Source organism: Ovis canadensis, chromosome 16, assembly GCF_042477335.2.
Source record: "Ovis canadensis isolate MfBH-ARS-UI-01 breed Bighorn chromosome 16, ARS-UI_OviCan_v2, whole genome shotgun sequence".
NCBI lineage: Eukaryota > Metazoa > Chordata > Mammalia > Artiodactyla > Bovidae > Ovis > Ovis canadensis.
Window position 1 is genome coordinate 13556723 of NC_091260.1, and position 26084 is coordinate 13582806.

Sequence of the window (26084 nt, forward strand, 5' to 3'; positions counted from 1 at the left end):
AGCCTCATGACAATGCAGGCAGGCAAACTGCAGGCCAGGGCTCCCATGTACAGTTGTGTAGGCGGCGTACTGCTCAAGGGTGCCCCACCACCCAACGAGCACCAAACTCGCTGTGGATACAGCAAATTAGGATATCTGGTTCAAGAGTGTCTTCAGAGAGGGCCACAAAGTATCTTGCTTTAACAAAAGCAGTATCTTACAACAGATTTCTAACTGATGGAAGTCTTAAGGTCTTTAGAAAGAGGCAACTGTTTTTAGTTTGCATGACGGAGCTGTGCCAGCAAGCAGGCCTGCAGAGTCCTTTGGAGCTCTGGCTGCCCGCCGAGGGCAGAGGAGACTCTGTTTTCAGGGGTCCTGACCTGCAGTTACCCCTGCCCGCGCCTCCCTTCTCTCCTCATTTCCTTGCCTGGCCCGGCCCTGCCCCCAGCCTCCTCACCGTCACAGGTGAAGTCCTGGATGGCCACGTCCTGGATGGGAATCTCTTTGAGGAAGAAGGGCTTCTGGCACCGGGGGTTCCCACTGACTATCCGTCTCTTCCTCAGCCACTTCCCGAGCCAGGCCAGGTGGCAGTTGCAGTTGAAGGGGTTGGAGAGCAGGTTTCTGGGAGGAGAAAAGGGACCCTCTGAGTGCTCAGCATCTCTCCTGGTCCCAGGGGGATTGGTCCTGAGATCCAGGTCTGCAAGCCTAGAACCTGGCTCTCTAGGAAGGTCTGCTTCCAGTGCAGGAGAATGAGGAAAGAGGAAGAAAATCTGGAAAAGGAAGCCAGGCTCTCTTCTACCTCCCAGGGGCGGTCTTTGCAAGGACCTCTGCCGACAGACAGGACCCCGTCCCTGCCACGCCCTCCCTTGTTCAATGGGCTCTACCTGTGTGAGCCGCCTCAATTTCTCACACTCAGAGCCTTCACTCGAAGCTGCTCCTCCAGTCTGAAGTTCTTTACCATGTGCCTGGCTGGCGCCTCAGCTTAAACGACCCCTCCGCAAAGAAGCCCTGGGCTTCCCAGGTGGTGGGAGTGATAAAGAATCCATCTACAATGCAGGAGACGTGGGTTTGATCCCTGGGTTTGGAAGATCCTCTGGAGAAGAGCATGGCAACCCACTCCAGTACTCTTGCCTGGGAAATCCCATGGACAGAGGAGCCTGGTGGGCTACAGTCCATGGGGTCGCAAAGAGTCAGACATGACTGAAGCACTGAGCATCTCAAGGGAAATGGGAAGTTCTGCCCTGTCCCGTTCTCGTTTCAGTCGCCAGCATTTCCTCCACAGCACACGTCGGAGCTGCTAACGCCTCCCTCCTTGGACTGGCTGCGAGGAGGGACCAGGCCTGTCTTCCTGCTCTGAGTCTCAGGAACCAGCAGGGCGTCAGCACAGGCACTTGGCACATACCCGTCAGATGCGATGATGGACGGATACGGGAGTTTCCTAGAGGGCTGGGATGGGGCTGAGTGCTTTATAAACCCATTCTCTTATTCAGACTTGTCGTAGCAACCCTAGGAAGGATGTGGCATGATTCTCACTTCACAAATGAGGGACACAGAGCATAGGAAGGCTGAAGAACAGGGCCAGAGGGCCCACGAGGGCCTGCGGTTTGACATGACAGTTGAGGGCTTGGGAGTCGGTCCTGCCTGGGGTCGACTCTGGCTCCGAGAGTCAGCAGCTGTGAGAAGGCGGTAAGTTCCTCCTCCTGACGGAGTCGGTTCCCGACACGCTCTGTGACTCTGGCCCTCTGGGTTTTGGATTCCCAGGGTGGAGGCATCCGGGAGAGGTAAGAAGTGGGCTGAGATAAACTGGCCCTCCCACCCCACTAGCTCCTTACCCATCGTCCTTCACGTTGATGCCACTCATTCATTCAACTCATCCACGTGTTCAACAATCATATCAAGGCAGGACTTCCCTGGCGGCTCAGAAGGCAAAGCATCTGCCTACAAGGCCAGAGACCCGGGTTCAATCCCTGGGTCGGGAAGATACCCTGGAGAAGGCAATGGCAACCCACTCCTATACTCTTGCCTGGAAAATCCCATAGATGGAGGAGCCTGGTAGGCCCCAGTTCATGGGGTCGCGAAGAGTCGGACACGACTGAGCGACGTCACTTTCACTTTCTTTCACTGAGTGCCAGGCTCAGATGTACGCAGTGAGGATAGAGCAGTGAACAAAACAGTCATATATCCCTGGTCTTCTTCCTTCTGGAACTTATATTGCAGCGGATGGGAGGCAGATAGTTTCTAATCAAGAATCCTGGAGTGGGTAGCCATCACCTTTTCCAAGGGATCTTCCTGACCCAGGGATCGAACCCGTGTCTCCTGCACTGCAGATATTCTTTACCATCAGAGCCACCAGGAAGCCCAACAACAAAAAGCGTAGCATGCTAGGGAATGTTCCGGAAAACAATCGGAAAAGCAGGGCTGGAAGAACTGGGGGTGATGGCAGAGGCGGGGTGGGGCCGAGGCGACTGACACTGGAGCCAACGACAGGAGGAGGGGAGGGAGCCGGGAGAAGGGCTTTGCAGGCAGTGGGCGCCGCAGTGCGAGGTTCTCAGGTGGGAGTGGGCCTGGGGCACGCTCAGAACAAAAGAAGGCTGAGGGGACTGCGGGGCTCGATGGAGTGGGGCCTTTGGCACATCCTGGAACTTTGGCTTTTATTCCCAGCGAGGTCAGTGTCTGGGATCATGAACATGGGCAGCTACGGGAGATGCAGGAATAGCTTTCTCTTCTGTCTACCAAAGGGTCTTTGGAGAAAAGAAGAGAGGGAAAAAAAAGAGCGAGCAACTAAGGGTAACAGAGCCACACGGAAATATGATGGACAGCCATAAAAACTGACATACGCTGAGCACTCTCCCTATCTCAGGCCCCTGCTGTGCATTTTGCAAATATTAGCAGATTCAGTCCTCAAAACAATCCCATGAGGATTATAAGTGATTACAAAAGCACAGAGAGGTGAAGTAACTTCTCCAAGGTCACATAGCTAACATGAGGTAGGGCTAGTAGTTGAAGCCAGAAAATTTGGCTCTAGAGCCCAAAGTTTTCACCATTATTCGAGACAGCCTCCCTTAGCAATGCAGTGAATTTTGTGGGCAGGAACACTTGTCCAGAAAGCTAGATTCTAACTGGTTCTGATACACATTTAAGGAGTCAGTGACACTGCTTTAAAAAATCCCTGTCAGATCATGTCACTGGCCTGCTTAAAACCTTTGCTGGATTCCTAACATGCTCTGGTTAGAAAGCAAACGGCCCACGGCTGTCCTGCAGCCTGGCCCTGGCCTCTCCTCCAGCCTTGCCCGCTCTGTATATGACCACGTTAGGCATTGCTCGTCCTGCATCTCTACCCTGCTTTAACCCAGGGCCTTTGCACAGGCTCTTCCCAGTGACGGAATGCACTTTCCACTTTCTTGAACAAGCTAATTCACACTCACCTTCCAGAACATAGCTCCAGTGTTCCTTGACAAAGCCCATGTTAGCTTTTCATATCACTGCGGGCCTCTGTTCTGTGGCAGCTCGCTATGCTCTGAGCTCCAGGAAGCAGGGCCCACGTCTGGGCCTTCTTAGCATTTGATGGTGCCTGGCACATGGAGGGAGCCTGACACGTGTTTAAGTTGACAGATGGAGAGATGACTTTGGGTCAAAGACAGTCAGGCGCTGAGAGAGGAGCGGGGTGCAGGAGAGGTACCCAGAGTGAGCGTGCAGTGGGTCCAGGGGGACTTACATGGTGGACAGGGAGACAAGGGTGGTGAAGGCTCCGGGGGTGATGGTGGTGATCCGATTGTCGTAGAGAGAGAGCAGCCTCACTGAGCTCAGGCCAGCAAAGGTGTCATTGCTCACACAGCTGATCAGGTTACTTCTTAGCATCCTGCAGGGAGAGGGGTGCAGGGAGCAAGCACAGGTGTCGTCTTTTCCCTCCCATCCTTTCCGTGTGTGTGTGTCTGTGAGCACAGGGTGCTCCTTCTTCCTGTCCCACGGGGCTGTGTGTGAGTGTAGGATGCTCTTTTTGCCACCTCCACGCTCAGACCCCTCACGATGCTGAGGTCTGCCCTGTGATAGCTGGGCCCGGGGCTGCGTGTACACGTGTGCGCACATTCCTGGCCGTGGTGCTTGCTTATGGTAGAAGCAGGTGTCGTGTGTATGCGTACACACATGCATAGTGTGTGGTGGTTACTGTATGTATGGATATTTGGGGAGGAGGGGAGAATCAGCACGTGGCTCTGGACATCAGTTTGTGTGTGTTTGTGTGCTGATACACACATGCCTGTTTGTGTATGTTTATCTGCGTGTTGCGTGTATGTCTCTATGTCATTTTATGTATGTGTGTCATGCCTATGTTTGTGTAAATGTGTGCCTGTTTCGGGTATGACTCTGCATCAGTGTATATGTGAGGACAAGTGTGTGTGTGTGTGTGTGTGTGTGTGTGTGTGTGTGTGTGTGTGTTGGGGGTGCATGCTAAGTTCTTTCCCATTCAGGCTGGGAAATGCCTGACATCTCCCTGGCGAAAGGAAGGAAAGGATTCTGCTGCCCAGGTAGGCTCCAGGCTCCCCCTGTTCCCGCCCACCCTTACTGGCCCCCACTGCCTCCCCAGCGCCCGCTGCCCCCTCCCCAGCCCCTCCCTGCAGCCGTGGCCCAGGCCCCGCAGACTCACAAAGTCTTGAGGCCGCTGAGGCCGCGGAACACACGCCCGTGCACCGCTTCCAGCTGGTTCCCCGTCAGCATCAGCTCCTGCACGCTGGCCGCGCCGTCAAACGCGCCCTCTCTCACCTCCTTGATTCTGTTGTTACTCAAGTTTCTGGAGGGAGGGACAGGACAGGTCAGGACTCAGTGGGGAACGGCCAGCTCTGCAGCCACGTGGTGACTCTGGGGTGCCCCCAGGACTGAGGACTGCCTGGCGGAGGCTCCATCTTGGGCTTCCTGACCTTCGGTCTTCAGCACCGGTGCCCCAGGAAGCAGGGAGCCCAGACCCACGTGGGGTGGGTAGGGAGGTTACCTTCGCGGACTAGACTGTGTAGTGTTTAAGGTCTTTCAGGACAATTCTCTTTTCTGTGCCCTGGGGACTGACGGATTCAAAATGGTTCTCAAACTTATTTTCTCTCTTTAAAAGATCCTCTCACTAAGTAGTGATGCTCAAGAGAAGAGCAGGAGAAAAATGTCAAACGCGCCTACTCTCTACCGGGGTGAGGCATTTGTAGAGCCTTCCGCTCTTCATCATGTGAGATTCCCGATATAAACAGACCCTTTCTAGTTACTGCTTCTTGTCCACTTACTACGTACTAGGCACCATGTGAGGGGTTTGGCCAACAGAATCTCGTCAAATCCTCAAAACAACGGCCATCAGATGGATATTATTTTTATCATTGTCTTATTTTACGGATGAGGTGACTGAGATTCAGAGAGGTTAGGTACCTTGCCCACAGCCACACAGCTAAGAGCACTGGGACTGAAGCCAGGCTTTTAAGCACGTAGAAAAGCCTCCAGCGAACTGCTTTTCCTAACTGGATATTCCTTTGGCGATGTGGATGTCCACCCCTTCTATCAGGGCTCTGAAGGATCAGGGTTTGGGACACCGCGTTTTCCTCAGCGGGCTCCGTCCTATTAAACCACTTCCAATTCTGCTCTGGAGCTCAGACAACAGGCTCTTCCCTGCTAGGGCCAACACCACGTGGCAGGCTGTATGGGAGAGCTGAGTGGCAGGCAGGTTCCATTGAGCTGTAGGTGCCGTGAGGGGCAGGGGGTCTCCACAGACTACTCAAATGCTTAGGCCTGAAAGGCAGCCCTGGCTGGCTGGCTGGAATGGAAAGGGATGGGTTTACAGGAGCTGAATGAGAATGCAGCCTCCTGAGCAAACAGCCTGGGGGACCTTATTCTATGACTGGGAGACTCATAGGTGGACATGGAGTTGCTGACTGGCTGAGTGCCTTGAGCTCATTAGAATCGAGGGCTCATGAGAAGGACAGCGGGCCCACACTGTCTTGCTGGGTGCACTGAGGCCCGGGGCGGGGAGGGCACTGCTCTTGGGCCCAGAGCACCGAAGGATGGGTCCCTGGTACTACTGCTTCTCTCAAGGGCCCTCCTCGCGGAGCCTGGGGCGGACTCACGGCCCCCACCCTAGAGGGATGTGTGAGTGCAAGCTAAGTCGCTCTGTTGTGTCCGACTCTGCGACACTATGGACCGTGGCCCTCCAGGCTGCTCTGCCCACAGGATCCTCCAGACAAGAATACTGGAGTGGGCAGCCATGCCACCTCCAGGGAGTCTTCCCGACCCAGGGGTTGAATCCGCATGTCTTTAGTCCCTGCACTGGCGGGCGGGCTCTTTACCACTGGCACCACCTGGGAAGCCCCACGGGGATGGTTCAGGGCAACTGAAATTCAACTGGGCACCCTGGGGCTCAGTGCATGCTGCTTGCCCCCTTCGCATGTAGGCACGAGGTCTGCCAGGGGTGACAGTGCCCATAGCCGTGTGCAGGTGTCGAGGAAACAATTCCCACCATCTCAGTGTCTGCTTCCTCCGTGCTCCCAGTCAAGGCCTTCCTCACTTCCCCTCTTCCATCCTGCTGAGAAAACAGGTTCCAATGCTCCTCTAACCCCTCCCCCAAGATCTGGGCGAGCTGGGAGATTCTCAGACTAGATTTGTGCTCCCTGCCTGACTCTTCTGAAACTCAGCTGGTTTCCTTGTAAATCCTGGTAGTCTTGGTCCACAAGAACCTGGAGGTGAAAGTCACACACAGGGGAGACTTCAAATTACCCCCAAATTTCACATGGGAGGAGACAGAAAGGCTCTCCCAGCAGCTACAGCTCATCCAAATGCTGGCGCTTCTCTGCCAGCTCGGGAGTTCAGTTTCTCGGGGAACTGAAGCACACAGGGCGGGCAGTGGAGATGAGTTTGGGCAGCTAGCAAGCGGGAGGTTCCCACTTCCCGACACTTGCTTCTTTAAGTGAGCAGAATTAACATCACACTACTGTAAGGTTTGCAAATTGGATTTCCCCAGGCTGGGAGAATGGAAAACATAAGGAGGGCAAAAAAGGAAGATAGAATTTTCCAAAGGACCTGGGTGCTGCCCTCTCTCCATTCAGGCAGCTCGGGCTGAGGGACAGAGACAGAGCAACTCGGGACAAGTGCCGCAGTCAACCAGCGGCTCAGGGCGTTGTAAGAGCTCCATCTTCTCTGGTGGCCCAGACAGTAAAGAGTCTGCCCCCAAGGTGGGAGACCGGGATCCGATCCCTGGGTCAGGGAGGTCCCCTGGAGAAGGAAATGGATACCCACTACAACATTCTTGTCTGGGAAATGCCATGGACAGAGGAGCCTGGCAAGTTACAGTCCATGGGGTCATAAAGAGTTGGACATGACTGAGCAATTCACATACACACACACACACACAAATGTCATCATCTTATTCTCAGAGGAGTATCTTCCTGAAGACGCCCCCGATCCCAGCACACCCCCAAATGCAAAACTCGGGCCACTGCAGAAGCCTGTCCCCATTTCATCTCTGCAGACCACCTGAAAGATGACTGCTTCATCACGGCTTTGACTGCACCGGGGATGGGGGTCTCACACCTGAAAGGACCCAGCCCCAGAAATCCCTGCCCCAGGCCAGGGTGGGTTCAGGACACAGTGAGTGCTTGGCCGTACTGCCTCTGTGAGCTGATGGGTGCACTTTTAATCCTGGAGACACTGAGGCCATTCTAGGCTGGGGGATTCACTCCAGAAAGCCCGCGTCAGGGAAGGAAAGCTCAGGCTTCTTCTAGGACCCTGTCTCTTCAGGTCTGTAGGACAGCTCTTAAACCATGGTAACATGGAGTGTGCTAGTCGCTCAGCCGTGTCTGACTGTTTGGACTGTAGCCCACCAGTCTCCTCTGTCTATGGAATTCTCCAGGCAAGAATACTGGAGTGGGTTGCCATTCCCTTTTCCAGAAAGCATCTGCAATCCTATTGTAAAGTCCAGTCCTCCATGGAAAAGCAGTAGGGAGAGCGCTATGTGGATTTTTCTGGAAGCCGAGTATGCCAGGTCATGATTGAGGAGTACATTGGCACTGTGCTGGGCTGGTGAGGTCCTGTCCACCTCCTTAGGGACGTCTCCCTTCCCCTGAGGTGGAAATTCTACTTCAAGCTGGAGTTACAAGTTCAAATGTCCCAGAGTCCAGGCAAGTGACCTAAAGACAGAAACAAGCCCTGTGGGGACAGCAATGATCAAGAAAGCATGTGCCCCAGCTAAGGGGGCAGCCGCTCCTCAACTCAGCTCAACTGGAGCCATTTGGGAACATGGGCTGTTTTGCCAGATTTTCTGGTTTCCCAAAGGATGCTGCTGCTGCTGCTGCTAAGTCGCTTCAGTCATGTCGGACTCTGTGTGACCCCCTAGACGGCAGCCCACCGGGCTCCCCCGTCCCTGGGATTCTCCAGGCAAGAACACTGGAGTGGGTCGCCATTTCCTTTTCCAATGCATGAAAATGAAAAGTGAAAGTGAAGTCACTCAGTCATGTCAGACTCTTCGCGACCCCATGGACTGCAGCCTTCCAGGCTCCTCCGTCCATGGGATTTCCCAGGCAAGAGTACTGGAGTGGGGTGCCATTGCCTTCTCCAAAGGATGCTAGAAATCCACATTTATTTTTCTGTGGAAACTGTTGATTTTTAAAAGAGGGTGTGCGTGTATGCTGTCACTTCAGTTGTGTCCAACTCTTTGCGACCTTATGGACAGTAGCCTGCCAGGCTCCTCCGTCCATGTGATTCTCCAGGCAAGAGTACTGGAGTAGGTAGCCACGCCGTCCTCCAGGGGATCTTCCCAACCCAGGGATTGAACCCACATCTCTAGCATCTCCTGCACTGTCAGGCATGATGTTTACCACTAGCAGCACCTGGGAAGCCTGGCAATTACTTATTAAAAACACAATCAGCACCACCAAGTCCACCCAGGGGTAACTGATTTTGGCTAGAGGGGTGCTGGGTTTCAGTCTCTGCTTGAGATGTCCCTTCAGTGTAAGAATTGACCTGAAATTCACCTGAGAGAAGCCGTGACCCTGCTTGGAAGAGGGGGTCACTTGAAAAGCTTCTTTGAGTTTCCACAGTCTGGATAACCCTTGTGGGGAACAGCTCACAGCTTTTCTTTGCATCCCTTAGCACAAGTGATCCTTATGAAATCTCATTTTCCCCACAAGATAGGAAAGGACACAGAGGTTCAGAATAGTTTGGAAAGGCACAGCAGAGTCCAAAGTCCTGGCTCTGTGTCAACCCTCCTTTACCCTCGTGCCCTGTCAGGATGCTCCTGTCCAGACCGTGACCTGAGGGCACTGGTCCCACAGACCTTGGGGAAGCCAAGCAGGCCGAGTCACAGACACAGCTGGCTGCAGCCACTCTGATGGGCAGAATCCCAGCTGGCCCATCGCCTCATCGGGGTCTAGGGGTGGTGATGGGTCCCAGCAAATGAGGTCTGTTTACTTAAAAAGAGTTGCCATCAGCACTTGCCTGGTGGTCCAGTGGCTAAGACTCCACACTCTCAATGCAGGGGGCCTGGGTGTGATTCCTCATCAGGGAACGAGATCCTATATGCTGCCACTAGGAGTTCTCAGGCCTCAACTAAAGATCCTACATGCCTCAACTAAAAGGTCCCACGTACCACAACTAAGACCCAAAGAAAAGAAAATAAAATACCCATCACATAAGCTTTGTTCAGGCAAGACTTCCAATGCTTTTGGTTGTGAGTGCAATAAATAAATAAAATAAGGGTCACCATCAAGTTATTTTAAATAAGCGGTTGCTGCTGGCAGTCTTTGGGGCCAGATCTGCCCTACTGGGACACTTGCTTGGCCGGCTGGCACTTACACACGCATGGATTTAGGCACACACGCACACACGGGCATTCGCTGCCTTGGGCCAGTGCCCGCAATCCCAGCTAACCTGCACTGCCACCACTCTTGGCTCCCGGCTTGATTTTTAAACTTGGACAAGTTTCTTTCTGTGTTTCAGCTTCCTCGTTCAGGAAGTGAAGCAATCTCAAAGCTGTTGTGTTTTTCCCATGAGGGGTAAATGCATGAGTATCAGTACAGTTTGGCACAGAGTACAGTGATTAGTAACTGTGATTGGCCATTATTATCATTGTTGCCTTGCGCCCACTGCCTTTTCACAGGGGGTCTTAAGTATTCGAGTTTGCAACTCCTGTTTTAACCATCTGCTCCAGGTCACTCAACCCAGATGTCCTCTTTCTGTCTGCCAGCATCTTCTCACCACAGTCCCATGGACAAAGGACATGTCTTTCCCCTTATCTTTTACACTTCTTTTTTTTAAATTAGTTGTTATTGGAGTATAGTTGCTTTACAATGTTACGTTCATCTCTGCTGTACAGAAATGAACTATGCCAAAGCCTTTGACTGTGGGGATCACAATAAACTGTGGAAAATTCTGAAAGAGATGGGAATCCCAGACCACCTGACCTGCTTCTTGAGAAACCTATATGCGGGTCAGGAAGCAACAGTTAGACCTGGACATGGAACAACAGACTGGTTCCAAATAGGAAAAGGAGGACGTCAAGGCTGTGTGTTGTCACCCTGCTTATGTAACTTATATGCAGAGTACATCATGAGAAATGCTGGGCTGGAAGAAGCACAAGATGGAATCAAGATTGCCGGGAGAAATATCAATAGCCTCAGATATGCAGATGACACCACCCTTATGGCAGAAAGTGAAGAGGAGCTAAAAAGCCTCTTGATGAAAGTGAAAGTGTGTGTGAGCGTGAAGTCACTCAGTCGTGTCCGACTCTTTGCGACCCCATGGACTGTAGCCTACCAGGCTCCTCCCTCCATGGGATTCTCCAGGCAAGAGTACTGGAGTGGGTTGCCATTTCCTTCTCCAGGGGATCTTCCTGACCCAGGGATCGAACCCAGGTCTCCAGCATTCCAGGCAGATGCTTTAACCTCTGAGCCACAAGGCAATGTGAAAGTGGAAGAGGAGAGTGAAAAAGTTGGCTTAAAGCTCAACATTCAGAAAACGAAGATCATGGCATCCAGTCCCATCACTTCATGGGAAATAGATGGGGAAACAGTGTCAGACTTTATTTTGGGGGGCTCCAAAATCACTGCAGATGGTGATTGCAGCCATGAAATTAAAGATGCTTACTCCTTGGAAAGAAAGTTATGACCAACCTAGATAGCATATTCAAAAGCAGAGACATTACTTTGCCAACAAAGGTCCATCTAGTCAAGGCTATGGTTTTTCCAGTGGTCATGTATGGATGTGAGAGTTGGACTGTGAAGAAAGCTGAGCGCTGAAGAATTGATGCTTTTGAACTGTGGTGTTGGAGAAGACTCTTGAGGGTCCCTTGGACTGCAAGGAGATCCAACCAGTCCATTCTGAAGGAGATCAGTCCTGGGTGTTCTTTGGAAGGAATGATGCTGAAGTTGAAACTCCAGTACTTTGGCCACCTCATGCGAAGAGTTGACTCATTGGAAAAGACTCTAATGTTGGGAGGCATTGGGGGCAGGAGGAGAAGGGGATGACCGAGGATGAGATGGCTGGATGGCATCACTGACTCAATGGACGTGAGTTTGAGTGAACTCCGGGAGTTGGTGATGGACAGGGAGTCCTAGCGTGCTGCGATTTATAGGGTCACGAAGAGTCGGCACGACTGAGTGACTGAACTGATAGTTGCTTTACAATGTTATGTTCATTTCTGCTGTACAGCAAAGTGAATCAGCTCAATGTATACATGTATCCTCTCTTTTTTTGCATTTAGGTCACCACGGAATACTGAGAAGAGTTCTTCATGCTATACAGTTGGTTCTCATTAGTTAACTATTTTATACATAGTAGCCTTACACTTCTGATCCTCATCATAACTTACAAGGAAACTGGATTTATTTCTATTATGCAAATAAATACATTAAAGTACAGAAAGGCTAAGGGCATTCCTGGAGTGACATAGCAGGGGAGGGGCAGAGTTGAACTCAGAGAACAAATGCAGGTCTGCCTGCTCTTCCCCTACACCTGCATTTCTGGCTGCTCTCAGGAAGGGAATACTTGGCAGCCCCCACCCTCCTCCCAGCATGGTAAATGCCAGGATGCGCTGTGTGCCACCTCTCTCCACTGATGAGAGATCAGCTCACAGGAAGCCACAATCCCCACCCCTCCCTTTTGCTGCCTGGACACTGAGGCTGTGCCGTGTCTTACTTGTGGCACATGAATGCTTTCTTGCAGCATGTGGGATCTAGTTCCCCGAGCAGGGATTGAACCTGGGTCCCCAGCATTGGGAGCACACAGTCTTAGCCACAAGACAAGTCTTAGCCACAAGTTTGGGGTTGAATTTGAAAGGACATGTCCTGGCAAGTGATGGGTGATGTCTGTGCTACGTTCCTGAGGCTAGAGGTGGTCCTCCCCGGGACCCACGTGAGCCCTCCCTCCTCTGCTCCTTCAGTCCCTGCGCTCACCACTGCGCCCAGTGAGCAGTCCCGAAGCCACGGACACAGTGGCAACTGCAGGCAGGGAGGGAGGGACAAAGCCCGACTAGCTCTGATGGGATTCAGATGCTGCACAGGGCAGGGAAAGTCTCCTTCCTTCTTGCCTCAAGGGGACTGATGTGATGGGTGGAGAGCAACATAAAATAAGGGTTACAATTCTCATTAGTCATCATGCTTCAGGTCTACAAAGTCACTAGGCAAGATGAATTCGTGAATGAGAAACCATCGCTTCTAGGGGAAATTGAGGGTTAGGTCTCTGTGAGCCCCTGGTCACGATATTTTTGTTAGCCGATCAATACATAACCTTGTTTCATGCATGTTTCTGTTTAAAGACATCTTGTTGGATATATATTGTTGATTTGTTTACACTGTACTCACAACCAATAGTACTAGAAGTCTTGCCTGAACAAAGCTTATGTAACAAGAATTTTCTCCGTAAAGCACACCGCCCTTCTGGACTATGCTTTAGGTCCATTTTAAACAGTGAAATCACCTACAAAAGCACAAATATGCAAAAAAAATGTGGCACTAAATACACTGCGGATTGGACACTTGTTTACAGTCTGGGAGCTGAAATAAGAACTCAGAGCGTGGCCTTGTTCTGTTTCAGCTGAGGGCATGCGTGTAGGGTGACTCAAATTTTTTGCTGCTCTATGTTTAGGAATGACCATAAAACATGTGAGTATGGATTTTGAGATTACAAATGAATGTTAGCAAATACAGGGCCTGTGAATAATGAGGCTACGACCATATTTCCTTTGTTCCAGAGGCAGACAAGCTCGGGCTGGGAGATGTGGTGTGCCTGGTGCAGGCGGGGAGCAGGGTCAAGGAGAAGGGAGTTAGACGGTGAAGGGGCCCTTGTCCATGCTGGCACATCTACTGGGGCACCTGGGGAAGGGAAGGCGGGGGGAGTGCGTCCAGCTGTGTACCAGTGGGACTGCAGATGAAGGAGGTGAGGCAGCTGGTGTTTCTGCTCCAATGGGTCACACCCACATGGAGGCCTTTAGGGTCTCTCTAAAAGCAGGCCTTCCAACTGTCGTCTCACAAAAATTACTAGAGCCCATGGGGTTGCCAAGAGTCAGACATGACCGCGATAACACATGCACCCTGGGTCCCCTGAGCTCACTGCTGGTGCTCAGTGGAGTCCCTCCCACCACCCCGTGGGGGTAGACGATGGGTGCAGAGTCGGGGGCAGGGATGGGCAGAGGGGAGAGGGGCTGAGGCTCAGGGGTTGTGCAGAACGCATGCTCTGGCTCTGCGTGGCCCTGTCTCAGTGTCCTGCTTCCTGGGGCCTGACGGGGGAGACTGAGATGGGCCAGAGCAGACAGAGGGTCTACCAAGGTCCTGGGGCTGACTTACATTTTCCGCAGGTTGGGCAACTTCTTGAAGATGCCAGTGGCCTCAAGGACAGATATCTCGTTGTCGTTTAGTCGCCTGTGTGGAAAGCAAGCAGATGAGGGGGTGGGTGAGCTGTGGAAGGGACACCTCCCCCACTGGGCCCCCGTCCTCCCAGGCCTTCAGCTAAGCTGACGCCGGGGCTTCACTCAGCCCGGGTCCATAGCACTGCAGAAACTGCCTGTATGACTCTTCAGCACAGGGCGCCCAGCAGTGAGAGGAGGGGTGTGTGAAGAGGAGGGGTGTTCGAAGGGCGGGAAGGGAGGCCAGGCTTCTCTGCGTGGAGGAGCCCCTGTGATAAGGGCCTATACAACTTGCTGAACACTCAGGACTTGAACAATCAAGGGCCAGAGATTTGCCTTCATTTTGTAGGGGTACCAATCACCACTTAAACTTCCTGGGAGGGCTCCCCAGATTCTTCCAACTCTGCAAGCCACTCAGCGCTTTCCTGACCACGTCCCTCTGCTAAGGGCAGCTCAGGGACTCCACACTCAATGTTCATACAAACCCAGGGAGAGCAGGAGGCAAAGAAAGGCCCTATTGTGATTTGTAAAGTCAAAGAGAATGATAACAACAACCATTTACACGGGGCTTACTCCATGCAGATTCAAGATGAAGCCTGTGCTCGCCGCCTCTTACCTCCTCTTTCTCACCCCTGTGGGAGGGAGGTATCATCACCTCCACTTTACAGCTCAGGATCTGATGCTCAGATCTAAGAAGCAACTTGCCCAATCTCAGGAGAACTGGAAAAGGCAGGAGTCAGGCGCAGGTGTGTCAGCCCCCACCCGCTGCACCCTCATCACCCCACGCTGGAATTTTGAGCTCTCTCACTTCTGGGTAAACGCCTCTTTATTAGCAGAGATAGCCGGAGGCTCAGATACATCTGATGGTTCTCGCTGTTTTCTCACTTTAGGTCGTATCCATCTTTCTGGTTATGTCGTAAGCTTCCCAAGGGCCAGGAAGGGTGGTCTGCCTTATTCATGGGTGGGCCTGGCAGTGCCTGACTCCCAGTGAGTGTTCAGAGAATCTTTGCAGAATGAATGAACTGTCTTTATTTGCAAGTAAACAGTCCCCAGTGGAGGCATGAGGGTCTGCACTCAGCTGGAAAGCAGTAGACAGCAAGGAGCACCCGGGTGACTGAACTGGAGGGATCACCTCTAGAAGCCCACCCGTGCCCTAGCTGGCTCAGGGAGATGGGCATGGGGATGTGCAGGGGTCCTGCCCCTGTGGCACTCACAGGTCGGTGACGTATTCGGGGAGGTGGCTGGGGACGCGGGCCAGCTTCTGGTTGGAGCAGTCCACGATGGTGCCCTCGCAGCGGCACCTGTCCGGGCACACGAGGTCCATGAAGCACTCGCTGCTGAACCTGCTGCGGTAATCCTCCGAGCCTGGGGGGCCAAAGAGGGGCATCAGCATCACCAGCCCGGGCCGGGGCAGGGCTGTGGGCAGTGGGGAAGGGGACATGGATTGGGGAGGGGGGTGTCCAGAGCCAGAGGCAGCACTGCCCTCAGGTTGCGGCCGCCCTGCCGTGCCTCCCGCCCCTCAGCCTCCAGGCTGCTTGCTTCCCTTCGGTCTTTATCATTCAACACTTTCAGGTCTAACAAGCTCTATGAGTTCTTAAGCTTCCGTGGGTCACACAGACCTTTTTCCACATCGGGAATTTGGTGTACAGTTTAGGGGTGTCTTAGTCCATGATGCCCACCATCTATGGACCCTCTAAATACATTTTGAAAACATTTTGAAGGGGTTTTGATGAAAGCTATACCAAGGGTGGGAATGAGGTCAGGGAAGCGGGTAACAGACTCAGCTGTCTTCAGGGACAACGCAGGGACTGAAATGATAAAGGGGTCCAGCACACAGCAATCAAAACCACTGACACACAATTTTATCATTGGGAAGTAATCATGAGAGTTGGCGTACTGGGGAATTGATGCCTGTTGCCCTAATGCTTGGGAATTTGGCTCAGGGTTGCCTGACAATTCTTTAAAAAAAAAACTGGTAATGAATTCATACTTAAAACACTGTGAAATCAAGCACAGCTCTTGCAAGGGTTAAATGTGCCTGCTGCCTTTGAAAGGAAGCTCTGTTTAACTACAGTCAAAAGCCACTTACAGTAAGCTATAAGTAGTTGGAGCTAAGATTAATGTTTGGAACTGAATTTTTCTTGAGGTTGCACAGCGATGGTAACAGGGCCAGCGATGCACTGTCTTGAGAGATGCCCTCAGGAGCTGCTTTAATGATCAGAAATGATCCCCTGGCACCTGGGCAAACCTCTGTAAGACCACAAATCTTGCCTGAGATAAAAGGGAAGGTCTGATTCTCCTATCAGACACGAGCCAGCTGATTGGGGTTGAGTCTCTTTTATTTTCACCTTCAACATATCATCAGCACAATGACAGGCACAAGAGCTTGGCTAACATTTGTCCAGTGCATAAATGGGGTGTCAGCACATAAACTGTCCACAGAGCTTCAGGGGATGTGCATGTCACTTGATTGCCTGGCTGGCTGAGGGGGGCCTTGGCCATCTTAGTATATTAGAAGCAGAATGGGGCACCTGCAGTACAGAGATTTGGGCAGTGGAGGGCATAGGTCTGCCCAGACGTCTCTATTTAAACCTCAATCTCTCTGCCTGTAAAATGGGAATTACATAGTTGCCCCTATCTCACAGGGGTTGTCATGAAGATTCAAGGACGATCAAGATGGTGGAGAGCTTCTGGGAAAGGGTCAAAAGGGTCAAGAGCCCTACAGATGTTTGTGATTCTGTTTTGTTTCTTTTTTCCCCTAGGACGTAGTAGAACATGTGACATGTCAGAGGTCATTACCATCAGCATGTGAAGTGAAGTCGCTCAGTCGTGTCCGACTCTTTGCGACCCCATGGACTGTAGCCCGCCAGGCTCCTCTGTCCATGGGATTCTCCAGGCAAGAATACTGGAGTGGGTTACCATTTCCTTCTCCAGGGGATCTTCCCGACCCAGGGATCGAACCCGGGTCTCCCGCATTGGAGGCAGACGCTTTAACCTCTGAACCACCAGGGAAGCCCAATCAGCATAGCGAGTGATAATAGCGGACACGTATGGAGCATGAATCACGAGCCAGGCACTATTCTGGGCACTTCAAACAGATGACTCCATTAAATCCGTCCCACACTCTGGGACTATTACGACTCCATGTTACAAATGAGGACACCGAGGCCTGCAGGTCATTCAGGACGCGGCAGAGAAACAAACCCAGGCAGACTGCCGCCAGGGGCCGTGTGACCAATACCATGCTTACTGCAGACCTGCTTTTGGACAAAACCTTAACCTCAGTCCTGCGAATGATGATACGGTCAGGTGGAGGTGAACTGAACGGTATCTTCTGCTAGTGGGCTTTGGGGAGACAGGAAGGGAGGAAATGTCTCCACTGACTGCTTTTTCACTCCTCACATTTTCTGCCCACAGTAATGCCTGATTGGGGAGAGACTTGGGGGTCTCTGATTCTGAAGGGACATCATCTACCTAAAACAGAAGGTCAAGGCTTGGACCCGTCTCCTTTTCCTCTCTGCTCCTTCCCCATCCACCTCCTTCACCCCATTTCATCCCAGGCTTGTAGAAGCAAAATCCACACAGGTGTCCCCGGTTATTTGGATGGCTTCCTGGTCCAATGTATTATGTAAATCTCTTGCCCTTGGCTTGCCAGCAGCCATCCCACTGAATAACTCTGACCTGGGCCATTTTCTCCCAGACACATCAGTGTGCTGAATCTTGGGTAAATCGCATCGTGCAGACCCTGCCGAATGACAGCACTCTCTTATTCCCTGATGGGGGTTCCCCACGGTTGTCGAGAAGCTTTTCGTGCATGCATGTATTTCTCCCTGAGAGGGTGTCTACAGTGGGATCCTTGCAAATGGAGGAGCCCTGAGTGACCCAAGCCAGAAAGACAGGAGGGAGGACAGTTTGCTCGCCAACACGATGAGCCTGAAGATGTGCACGCCTGGGCCGTGGCCAGGGACAGCCACTGATTAAATGAGTTTTCGTTTTAATCAAGGTGAGAGCATGTGTGGTTAGCGGGAGTCTCTCCCTCCCTGTACTATGCTTAGACCACGACTGGCCGACCTCTGCAATGGAGCTCCGACCCATTTTAATGAAATGATTTTGCAATTAGATTCGATGGACTAATATGTTCTTCCCAACATTTTTTCCCCTGCTGTTTTTGTTATTGCCCTGGATTGTAATAATGAGGGGGTTGGAGTGTGATGTTTTCTATGAGCGGGAGCCAGAAATGTTAATAACGGTGTACACACGAGACGGAAAGGCTGCAAGCCCCAGCCAGGGCCAGCCTAAACGCTACCTCCATCACTTCATATTTCATTACCCAAATTACCTAGGGTTTCTCAGAGCCATTTGTTATGCCTAATGCTCATAACTACCCAAAAGTATTTTTAACTTTTCTAGAGCTTTAAAAGTCAATTTCAATCTCCATGCATATTCGTCACTGACAGAAATACTTAGTAGGAGAGGAGTAACTTAAATAGGCTGTCATTTCTTCTTTTTGGGAGAGTTCAGAGAGGAGAGATCTCAGAGGATTTGAAGGAGGGCCATAAAACTAGACCCTGGCTGAAACGGGCTCTTGGGGGAACTGATGTCAACTGGTATTTCACCAGCTTCTGCCCCCGGAGCCCTCCTCCCCCTTGGCAGGCAGTTCAGAATGACGACACCTGGAACATGAGTACGGAGAAACTTTAAGAGACCAGGGGAGTGGAATGCACAGCAGTGTGACTTTATTATGAATCCTTGCGCTGCCGCCACTTCCCAGGAGAGAATGCGTGCCACCCTGGCATGGTTGTGGCCTGGGGCAGGTGAGGAGCCAGAGCTCCCACTCTTTGGACGGACTCGGCTCTGAGGCTGGCGCTGGGCCCAGGGTAGCCGCTGTCACGAGCAGTCTGCATTCTGAACCATCCTCTGGGCAATGAGTTTGTTGAAGAGAAGTCATGGATGCACCATTATCACAGGACCAAGAAAAGGCCAACGCACAGAACTATCCTCTTCTAGCTCCCTAAGGTGGGTGGGATGAAAGAAGACGGAAAGGAGCAGAAAGAGGAACCGGGGGGAGCAGGAGGCTTGCTGGGGCTCTTTGGCTTGAAAGGACAAGCAGAGGTCAGAGGTAATGAATGGAATCAAGAGAACAGTGCTAGGCATACAGTTATCCACTCACGGGCAAAGGCTGGGGGACCAGCTATCAGTTGGCTGGAAAACAGCAACTGTTCACCAGGAACTTGGAGACTGGTTGGGCAGACAGCTGTCCTAGTGAGCTCGGCCCCTCAGAGTCAGACATGAGTCAGCCATCTGCCTGGCAGCAGAGGCAAATGGCCACAGCCTGCAGCTGCGTACTTCCTGGTCATAGCCAGCTGAGGAGGGCCAGGAAAACTGGACATGCCCCCTCTGTTCAGAGGCAAAGGGGGTTTCTCTGGGCCCGAGGACTTGTTCTGTTCCAAATGGGTCTTGGTATGGTATTCATGCTGGTGGGGAGGAGCCGTGTAAACAGGGGTGTCTGCTCTCTTTCTTGCTCAAGCCATTTGTGGTTAACAGAAGGAAGCTTGAAAGGGGGTGTTAAAAGATTTTTTCAATATCCTATCAAGTCAAGTCAATGTCTTTTTGATTTCGTAATTCAAGGCAAAGGGCCTTGTCCATAGCTGGGAAGGCTGAGGATTACAGCTGTAAATAGTATTCATGTTGGAATATGATGACCCTGGGCAAGTGAGTTGACCTCTCTGTGCTTCAATATAAAAAAAAAGTGTTAGTCACTCAGTCGTGTCCAACTCATGCGACCCCTGTAGCCCGCCAGGCTCCTCTGTCCATGAGATTCTCCAGGCAAGAATACTGGAGTGGGTAGCCATTCCTTTCTCTAGGGGATACTTATCTGCAAAATGGGATTGATAGGGTTGTTGTGAAGACTGAACAAGCTGTTGATGTAAAATAGCTCAGCACTGGGTCTAGAGTAAATACTCAACGCATGGTAAAGGAATCCAGAGTTAAACAGGATTCTCCATGCCTCGGCAATGCTGGGCCCTGGCTCTGGGGATAACTTGAGAGAGAGAAGACAGTAAGAGCCGCACATTGCCATGGGAGCCCAGAGCTCAGCTCCTGGCTCAAGCCAGAGCCGTCTCTCATGTGGGTCAGGATACAGACTGCAGGGTATGAACCAACACCACCATCTTCTGGTTACGCTGGGTCTATCAGGAAATAAACAGAACGGGAGGCCCCAAGACCCCTCTCTTTATTATCAGAGGCAGAAAGGTCTACATGGTAGTCAACTAGAGCCACTGAGCAGCCCAGCACTTTGGTCTCATGTTAACTGTGCTTGACAGCTCAAGGCAACAGTCTGGACCTTAGGCTGTGAGGGGACCAGGGTCAAAGTCCTCACGAGGAGCGGGGTCAGTTCCAGGAGAAGCCTCAGGCTACACCCAGTGTCTCAGACTCATGGGTGTCCCACCACTCTCATGCTCAAGATTAATTCCTAATGCTCCTGGTAAAGATGGGGGGTGAGGGGGTGGGTCACCACCAGCATGACATTCAGGTTAAACCAGTTGAGAAGATGACCTTGGGCTGGGACTCTTCGATGAAGCCAATGGCATATGCCTTGGGTATACGTGCTCCCTTCAAATGGAAGAAGAAAAGCAGTGGTCTCAGACCTGAAGACCTTCCTCTTGGCTGGCGCTCGGACTAGACTTGGGGAAGGGCGACTCCCTTCCGACAGAGACGTGGAGGCAGATCTGGGCCTGCCCCGCCCCGGTGGGCTTCTGCAGCCCCCCTTTCAGCCTGGATCTGCTAGCTGGAGGGGGGGCACTCTGTGAGTCCTTCGCGACTGCTCCCCGCCCCTGGACCCCCGCCCGCGGAGAGGCTGGCCCGGGAGAGGTGGGTCTGGCGGAGGCGGGTGCGGTGCTCCAGAGCAGAGAAGAGGTGTCCGGCGTGGCGGGCCATGCTGCAGGAGAGCGCGGTGCTTTCCGCGGTGCTTGACAGAACCATGTTCCGTTTCCATCGTTCCACCACATGGTTAGATCAAGCACAAAGGAAAGCCCCGCGGCGACTGGTCAGAGTCAAGGTCAGGAAGCAGCGTCAGAGAGAGGACAGGAGCGCTCAGAGGAAGCAGCGTGGAGCAGCGGAAGCCAGAGCAGGCCCCACCGAGGGTGATTAGTACCGGGGGGCGGGATTCCACAGGAACACGTCCAGAGACCGGGAGCTCGCTGCCCTCTCGCCCCGGCCACAGGCAGACAGGAGGAAGGGAGGAGAACCGACGCGAGGCCACGGGACGCCCCTAACTCTGGAGTTTCCGGGCAGGACACATCCTTCCCAAGGGAACTAAGACCGCAAACATCTGTCACCACGCCACAGGCCTGAACTGAGACTCTGCACCCCACTCGATCATCTTCTCCGTTCTCTGCTGCCGGGCCCGCCCCTCTGTAACCCTGTTCCCCTGGCGCCTTCAGTAAAGACACAGGCTGCGCTCCCAGTGGTCCCGCAGAGCTGCAGGGCTCTTCAGTACAAGGCCCTCTGCTGTCTCCTCAGGATCCTTCAAGGCCCCAGAAGCTGTCTGGCGTAAGACCTTCACTCCAGATCACTCGGATGTGGCACGGAGACATGGTGTGTGTTCCCAGCAGGGGGGGTCAGGGCCGCTCTGGGGCCTTGGGTCTGGGGCTGAGAAACCCGCAGCCCAACCATTATGGCGGGGTGCCTCTCTCAGACGGAGAGAAGGAAAGGAAGTGAGAGGTACCAGACTCGAGGGTCCTTCCTGATTTCCTCCTTGACTGTGAATCAGGAAGTGGGTTGGAGAGACCAACAACCAATCGTTTTGTTTGCCATGGCCCAGATGAGGGTGCTCAGCCTTTATACCCTCGTCTGCACTAGATCGGGGGTGGTGTTCGTGAACTCCCGCCCAAGCCACGGGGAGGAGAGGCAGGCATCCTGAAGAGACCAGAGTCAGGGCTAGGTGACTGGGACCCTCCGTGTCCTGCCCTCTGACAGGAGGGACAGGGTCACCGTTCCTCTACGGTATGATTGTAGGAAAGATGGCGGCAATATCTTGACAGCGTAGAGGTTATCTGCTGTGACTGACTGGTTAGGCCAAATCACTCTACGGCTCTGCACCTGGTCCCGCCTCTTGCTAAGCCCTCTCTGGCTGGCTAGAGTTGGCCACTGACATTTAGACTCAGCTCTGCTTTTGTCCCTCCCTCTCCCCTCCGCCAGTCAGGCAGAGCTCTGCCAACACTCTGGTCTGAGAATTTCATGCTCAAGTTTGATCAGGCCCTCAGTGCCAGAGAAGGGAAAACCCATCCGTTCACGCCCCTATCCCCAAGCCTTAAAATCTCTTTCTGCTTCTCCTCTCGGACACAGCTCGGAAGCCAGACACCCAGCCTAAGGAGGGCCTCTATGCTTTGCAACAGCAGCCCTCAGATTGGTTTGGTTTGATTCTCTTTGGTTTCCCTCAACAGAAGGAAATGGAGGGACCTGGGAGAAAAGTGATCAGGAATCTTCTCGACATTAGAAGGCCTGGGTAATAGATCTTGTCCTGAGAATGTTGTTGTTTGTTATGGTTTAGTTGCTCAGTCGTGTCTGACTCTTTGTGACCTGATGCACTGTAGCCTGCCAGGTTCCTCTGTCCAAGGGATTTCTGAGGCAAGAATACTGGGATGGGTTGTCATTTCCTCCTCCAGGGGATCTTCCTGACCCAGGGATCGAACTCACGTCTCTACACTGGCAGGCAGATTCTCTGCCGCTGCGCTATCCTGAGAGTCCTACTCTATAATCTCAGATAAGACTTCCTGCTGCCGGCCTTGGCTCTCTAGCATGGCCTGAGTGACCCCCAGGGGCTCTAAAGCTCTGTGGTGCCCTGAGAAGTGTCCTGCTCTGTGCCATTTCTGCGCAGACGAGGACAGAGAGGATGGCACTCTGTACTTTTCAGCATGAGTTTCTCGCCCACTGAATCTCCACACACAAAGTGGAGGAGGCAGGTCAGAAGACAGACAGCATTTTCCAACCTCCAAGTGCTCCCCTGAGGATGGGCGTGGGGTCTCAGGCAGCCAGATGGTGCCTTCTGAAGACTTAATCTGATGGTCAGATTACCGCAGCACTCACCTCTAACCCGATCTTGCTGCCTAGGGCATCGGATGTGGCTGATGGAGGCAGACACAGAGCAGCTGGGAAGCCAGACAGCCCAGCCTAAGGAGGGGCTTTATGCATTGCAGTACCAGCCCTTAAATTGGCTCCTAATTACATCAGCTGTTTTTGCAATAGGGGTGCTTTTAGGGGAAAGTAAAATGCAGACTTGTTATCTGTCAAATTCAGTACATATCACCTGCCCCTCCCTTCTTTCTTCTTGAGCTTCCTGGCAACACACAGCTTCAGAGCCACGGCTTCTGCATCCCTCAAGGCTGAGCAGGTCTGGGTCCCAGTGTCTCTCCAAGCCAAGGCCTTCAGAGTTCATCAGGACCTAGCTTTCTCAACCTCTCTTGTCTGTAGTCAGGATTACCACTGCCCTTTCTCTACCTTTATAGGAATCACCTTTCCGCTTAGTATTGATGAATAAAAATATTTTAGACAAGGTAAGTCAAAAAACCCTGTCCCTTTCTCCTATTTCTTTCTTTCTTTTTTTTAATTAAAAATATTTTTTTCAGTAGTTGCGGCTCCTGGGCTTTAGAGCGCAGGTTCAGCAGTTGTGGCTCCCAGGCTCAGCTTCTCCGAGATACATGGGATCTTCCTGGATCAGGGATAGAACCCATGTCTCCCACATCGGCAAGCAGATTCTTACCACTGAGCCACCAGGGAAGCCCTCCCTAATTGTTCCTTTTTAAAATTCCCGATCATTCCTCCCTCACCTAGGAAAAGAAGACAGGGTTCCTCACAGCAGGCCCCAACCTTTTTGGCACTGAGGACTGGTTTCGTGGAAGACAGTTTTCCCACTGACTGGGACAGGGTGGATGATTCCAGGATGATAAAGGGGATCACATGTACCGTGCCCTTTATTTCTAATGTAATGCTGCTGCTGGTCTGACAGGAGGTACAGGTCTGCGACCTGGAAGCTGGGGACCCGTGTGTCCAGTGCGAACGTAGGAAGCTGGTGGCAGAGCCAGAGTTGGAACCAAGCTCTACTGTTTCTAGGTCTGCTGGCTGGTTCCTCTTTCTCCTAATTACTTCTGTCTGTACCTCATCCCCAGTCCCAGCCTACAGTCATTCTGAGCCAATGGCTGACCCATGGGCTGGCTCCACCCTGCTCTATGCCCCAAGGTCTTGGCGTCAATCAGGATGTTGAGATCAGGACCAGACCCCCGTGAGACTGAGGGATTGGGGTGGGTAGACAGCACCCTGCCTCCTTGGCATCTTATCACCCCTCTTCTTGGGCACAACTGCTTGTCTGAGCTAATTAGCTCAGCCCTGGCTAGACATGGGTAGGAACAGAGGGGGCGGGAGGGATGAGGGGCGTAAGTCATGAGGAAGGGGCCTGGGGAAAAGATGGCTGTGCCTCAGGGCACCGAGACAGAGAGCACGCGCCCCCCGACACGCTGTGGGCCCCAAGGAGGGACCTAAGGAAGCAGTGCAGGGCCTGGGGCTGGGGCCACAGGCTGGGGGAGGCAGTCACCGTAGCAGCGGGGCCTCCTTCCCAAAGGCCCTGCCCTGCCACGTGCTCCACGGTGTGGCGGGGCAGGCCGGCCCTGGGTTCGAGCCTGCCCCTACAGTTTGCTTGCTGTGACCATGGCTTTTCCCTTCACCTCTGAGCACTCAGCTCCTGCTGCTGCAGCCAGGGGACCGCTCCTGCTGCTTTTGAGGGAGGAGACGGATGGGCCCCTGGGCTGGACACCTGATGTTTGTCAAGCGGAGTGAAATCTAAGCTTTATTCTCACCTAGACACACCAAGGACAAAGCTAGTGGCAGAAGCTGAGCTCTGCTGAAGAAAAGAGATAAAGTGCCCAGTCCTGAGGTCAAGGAAGACTCCCCTGTCTGCACATGCACAGGAAGGTTCCTTTGGGGTCAAAAATGGAGGGGGCACCACCCCATAATTAGTGTGGATATCCATCCATAGACCTCTGTGGAGGGAGCCGTCTAGGCAAAAATTTGCACACACATCTTGGTCCAAGAACGAGTCCGGTGTAGAGAAAGAAACAAGATAATGAGCCAAAGGTAAACAAAGACCTGGAAAGACTGTCCGATATAAGTGATTTAAATCCTCTCTTTACTTCACTGCTCACTCAGGACATCTGCGCTCCTTTCTGGGTATGTATTTCTGTCTTGCTTCCAACTTAAATAAATAAACTGCTTCTCTGCGTGTTCTCCCATATGTTGTGCTGTCTCTAATAATAAACTCTGTACCTGTGCTGCAGTTTTTACCTCCTTGAAACAGTTTTGCTTTCAAACTGGGATAAGAATCAGGGAACTTGGCTTCTGGACTCTAGCCCCTGGTGGACTGGCAGGTAGGTTCAATCCCTGGACAGGGAAATAAAATCCTGCTTCAAGACCCCTGTCCCTCCGAGAACAATCTCCCGTGACTCCTGGAAGAAGCAAGGCCAACTAGGAGCCCTGAGCACAGTGCTCAGGGGTGAGAGACTGCTCTGTAATCAACACTGTTATTCTGGGGAAGACAAACTGAGATCAGTGTCTCAGACTGCCACAGAGTCCTTGGGGTCCCTCCAAGCCCCCTCGAGGTATTGGCTTCTGCTGAAAAAAATAAGACAGCCCAAGTTTATCATTCTGGAGACACAGACTGAAGAATCTGACTCAGAGGATCAGAACAACAAGAAGAGGCGGAGGCTGGCCCGCTGCTCTCCTCCCGCGACTAGGATCCATGCCGGCTTTCTCCCCAGGAAACACACCTACACAGGACGCTCAGACAGGGGAAGAAGACCGGTTCCTGACGACACACAGATGGCGAGGGTTGGCTTCTCCCCTCCTCACCACGGGAGCACAGAGCTCCCAACATACTATCAACATCTCACCATTGGGAGCACAGAGCAGCTTGGTGATTTTTTTCTTTTTTTTTTTCTGCAGTAGCAAACAACAGAAATGACAGCCATTTCTAACTGCCTGTTCATCCAGCTCGTGGGTCAAGAACAAGTTCTGTCTCCAAGATGAGCTGAGAATTTGCCTGCCACTCACCCCCTGCTTCATATCCGGATACAGCAGGGATGAAGGTTTCTAGAGAGAGCTTGAAAACTAGAGAGCAAGGCTGTGCTTTCTTCCTGAGCAACACTCTCTATGGTTCTCTCCGGGATCAGTAAGCACCCGTCTAGGGTGGAGGGGAGAAGCA

General features: G+C 52.5%; 1 protein-coding gene across 1 annotated transcript in view; it reads right to left on the bottom strand.

Moving 5' to 3' along the window:
* Positions 1-26084, bottom strand: part of SLIT3 (slit guidance ligand 3) — a 724331-nt gene that overhangs the window by 90234 nt on the left and 608013 nt on the right. Inside the window, exons 15-19 of the mRNA XM_069555989.1 lie at positions 15049-15199; positions 13776-13850; positions 4622-4765; positions 3695-3838; positions 437-600 (exon numbers count right to left, since the gene is read on the bottom strand). Coding sequence (XP_069412090.1) covers positions 437-600; positions 3695-3838; positions 4622-4765; positions 13776-13850; positions 15049-15199 — 678 coding nt within the window. The remainder of the gene's footprint in view (positions 1-436; positions 601-3694; positions 3839-4621; positions 4766-13775; positions 13851-15048; positions 15200-26084) is intronic.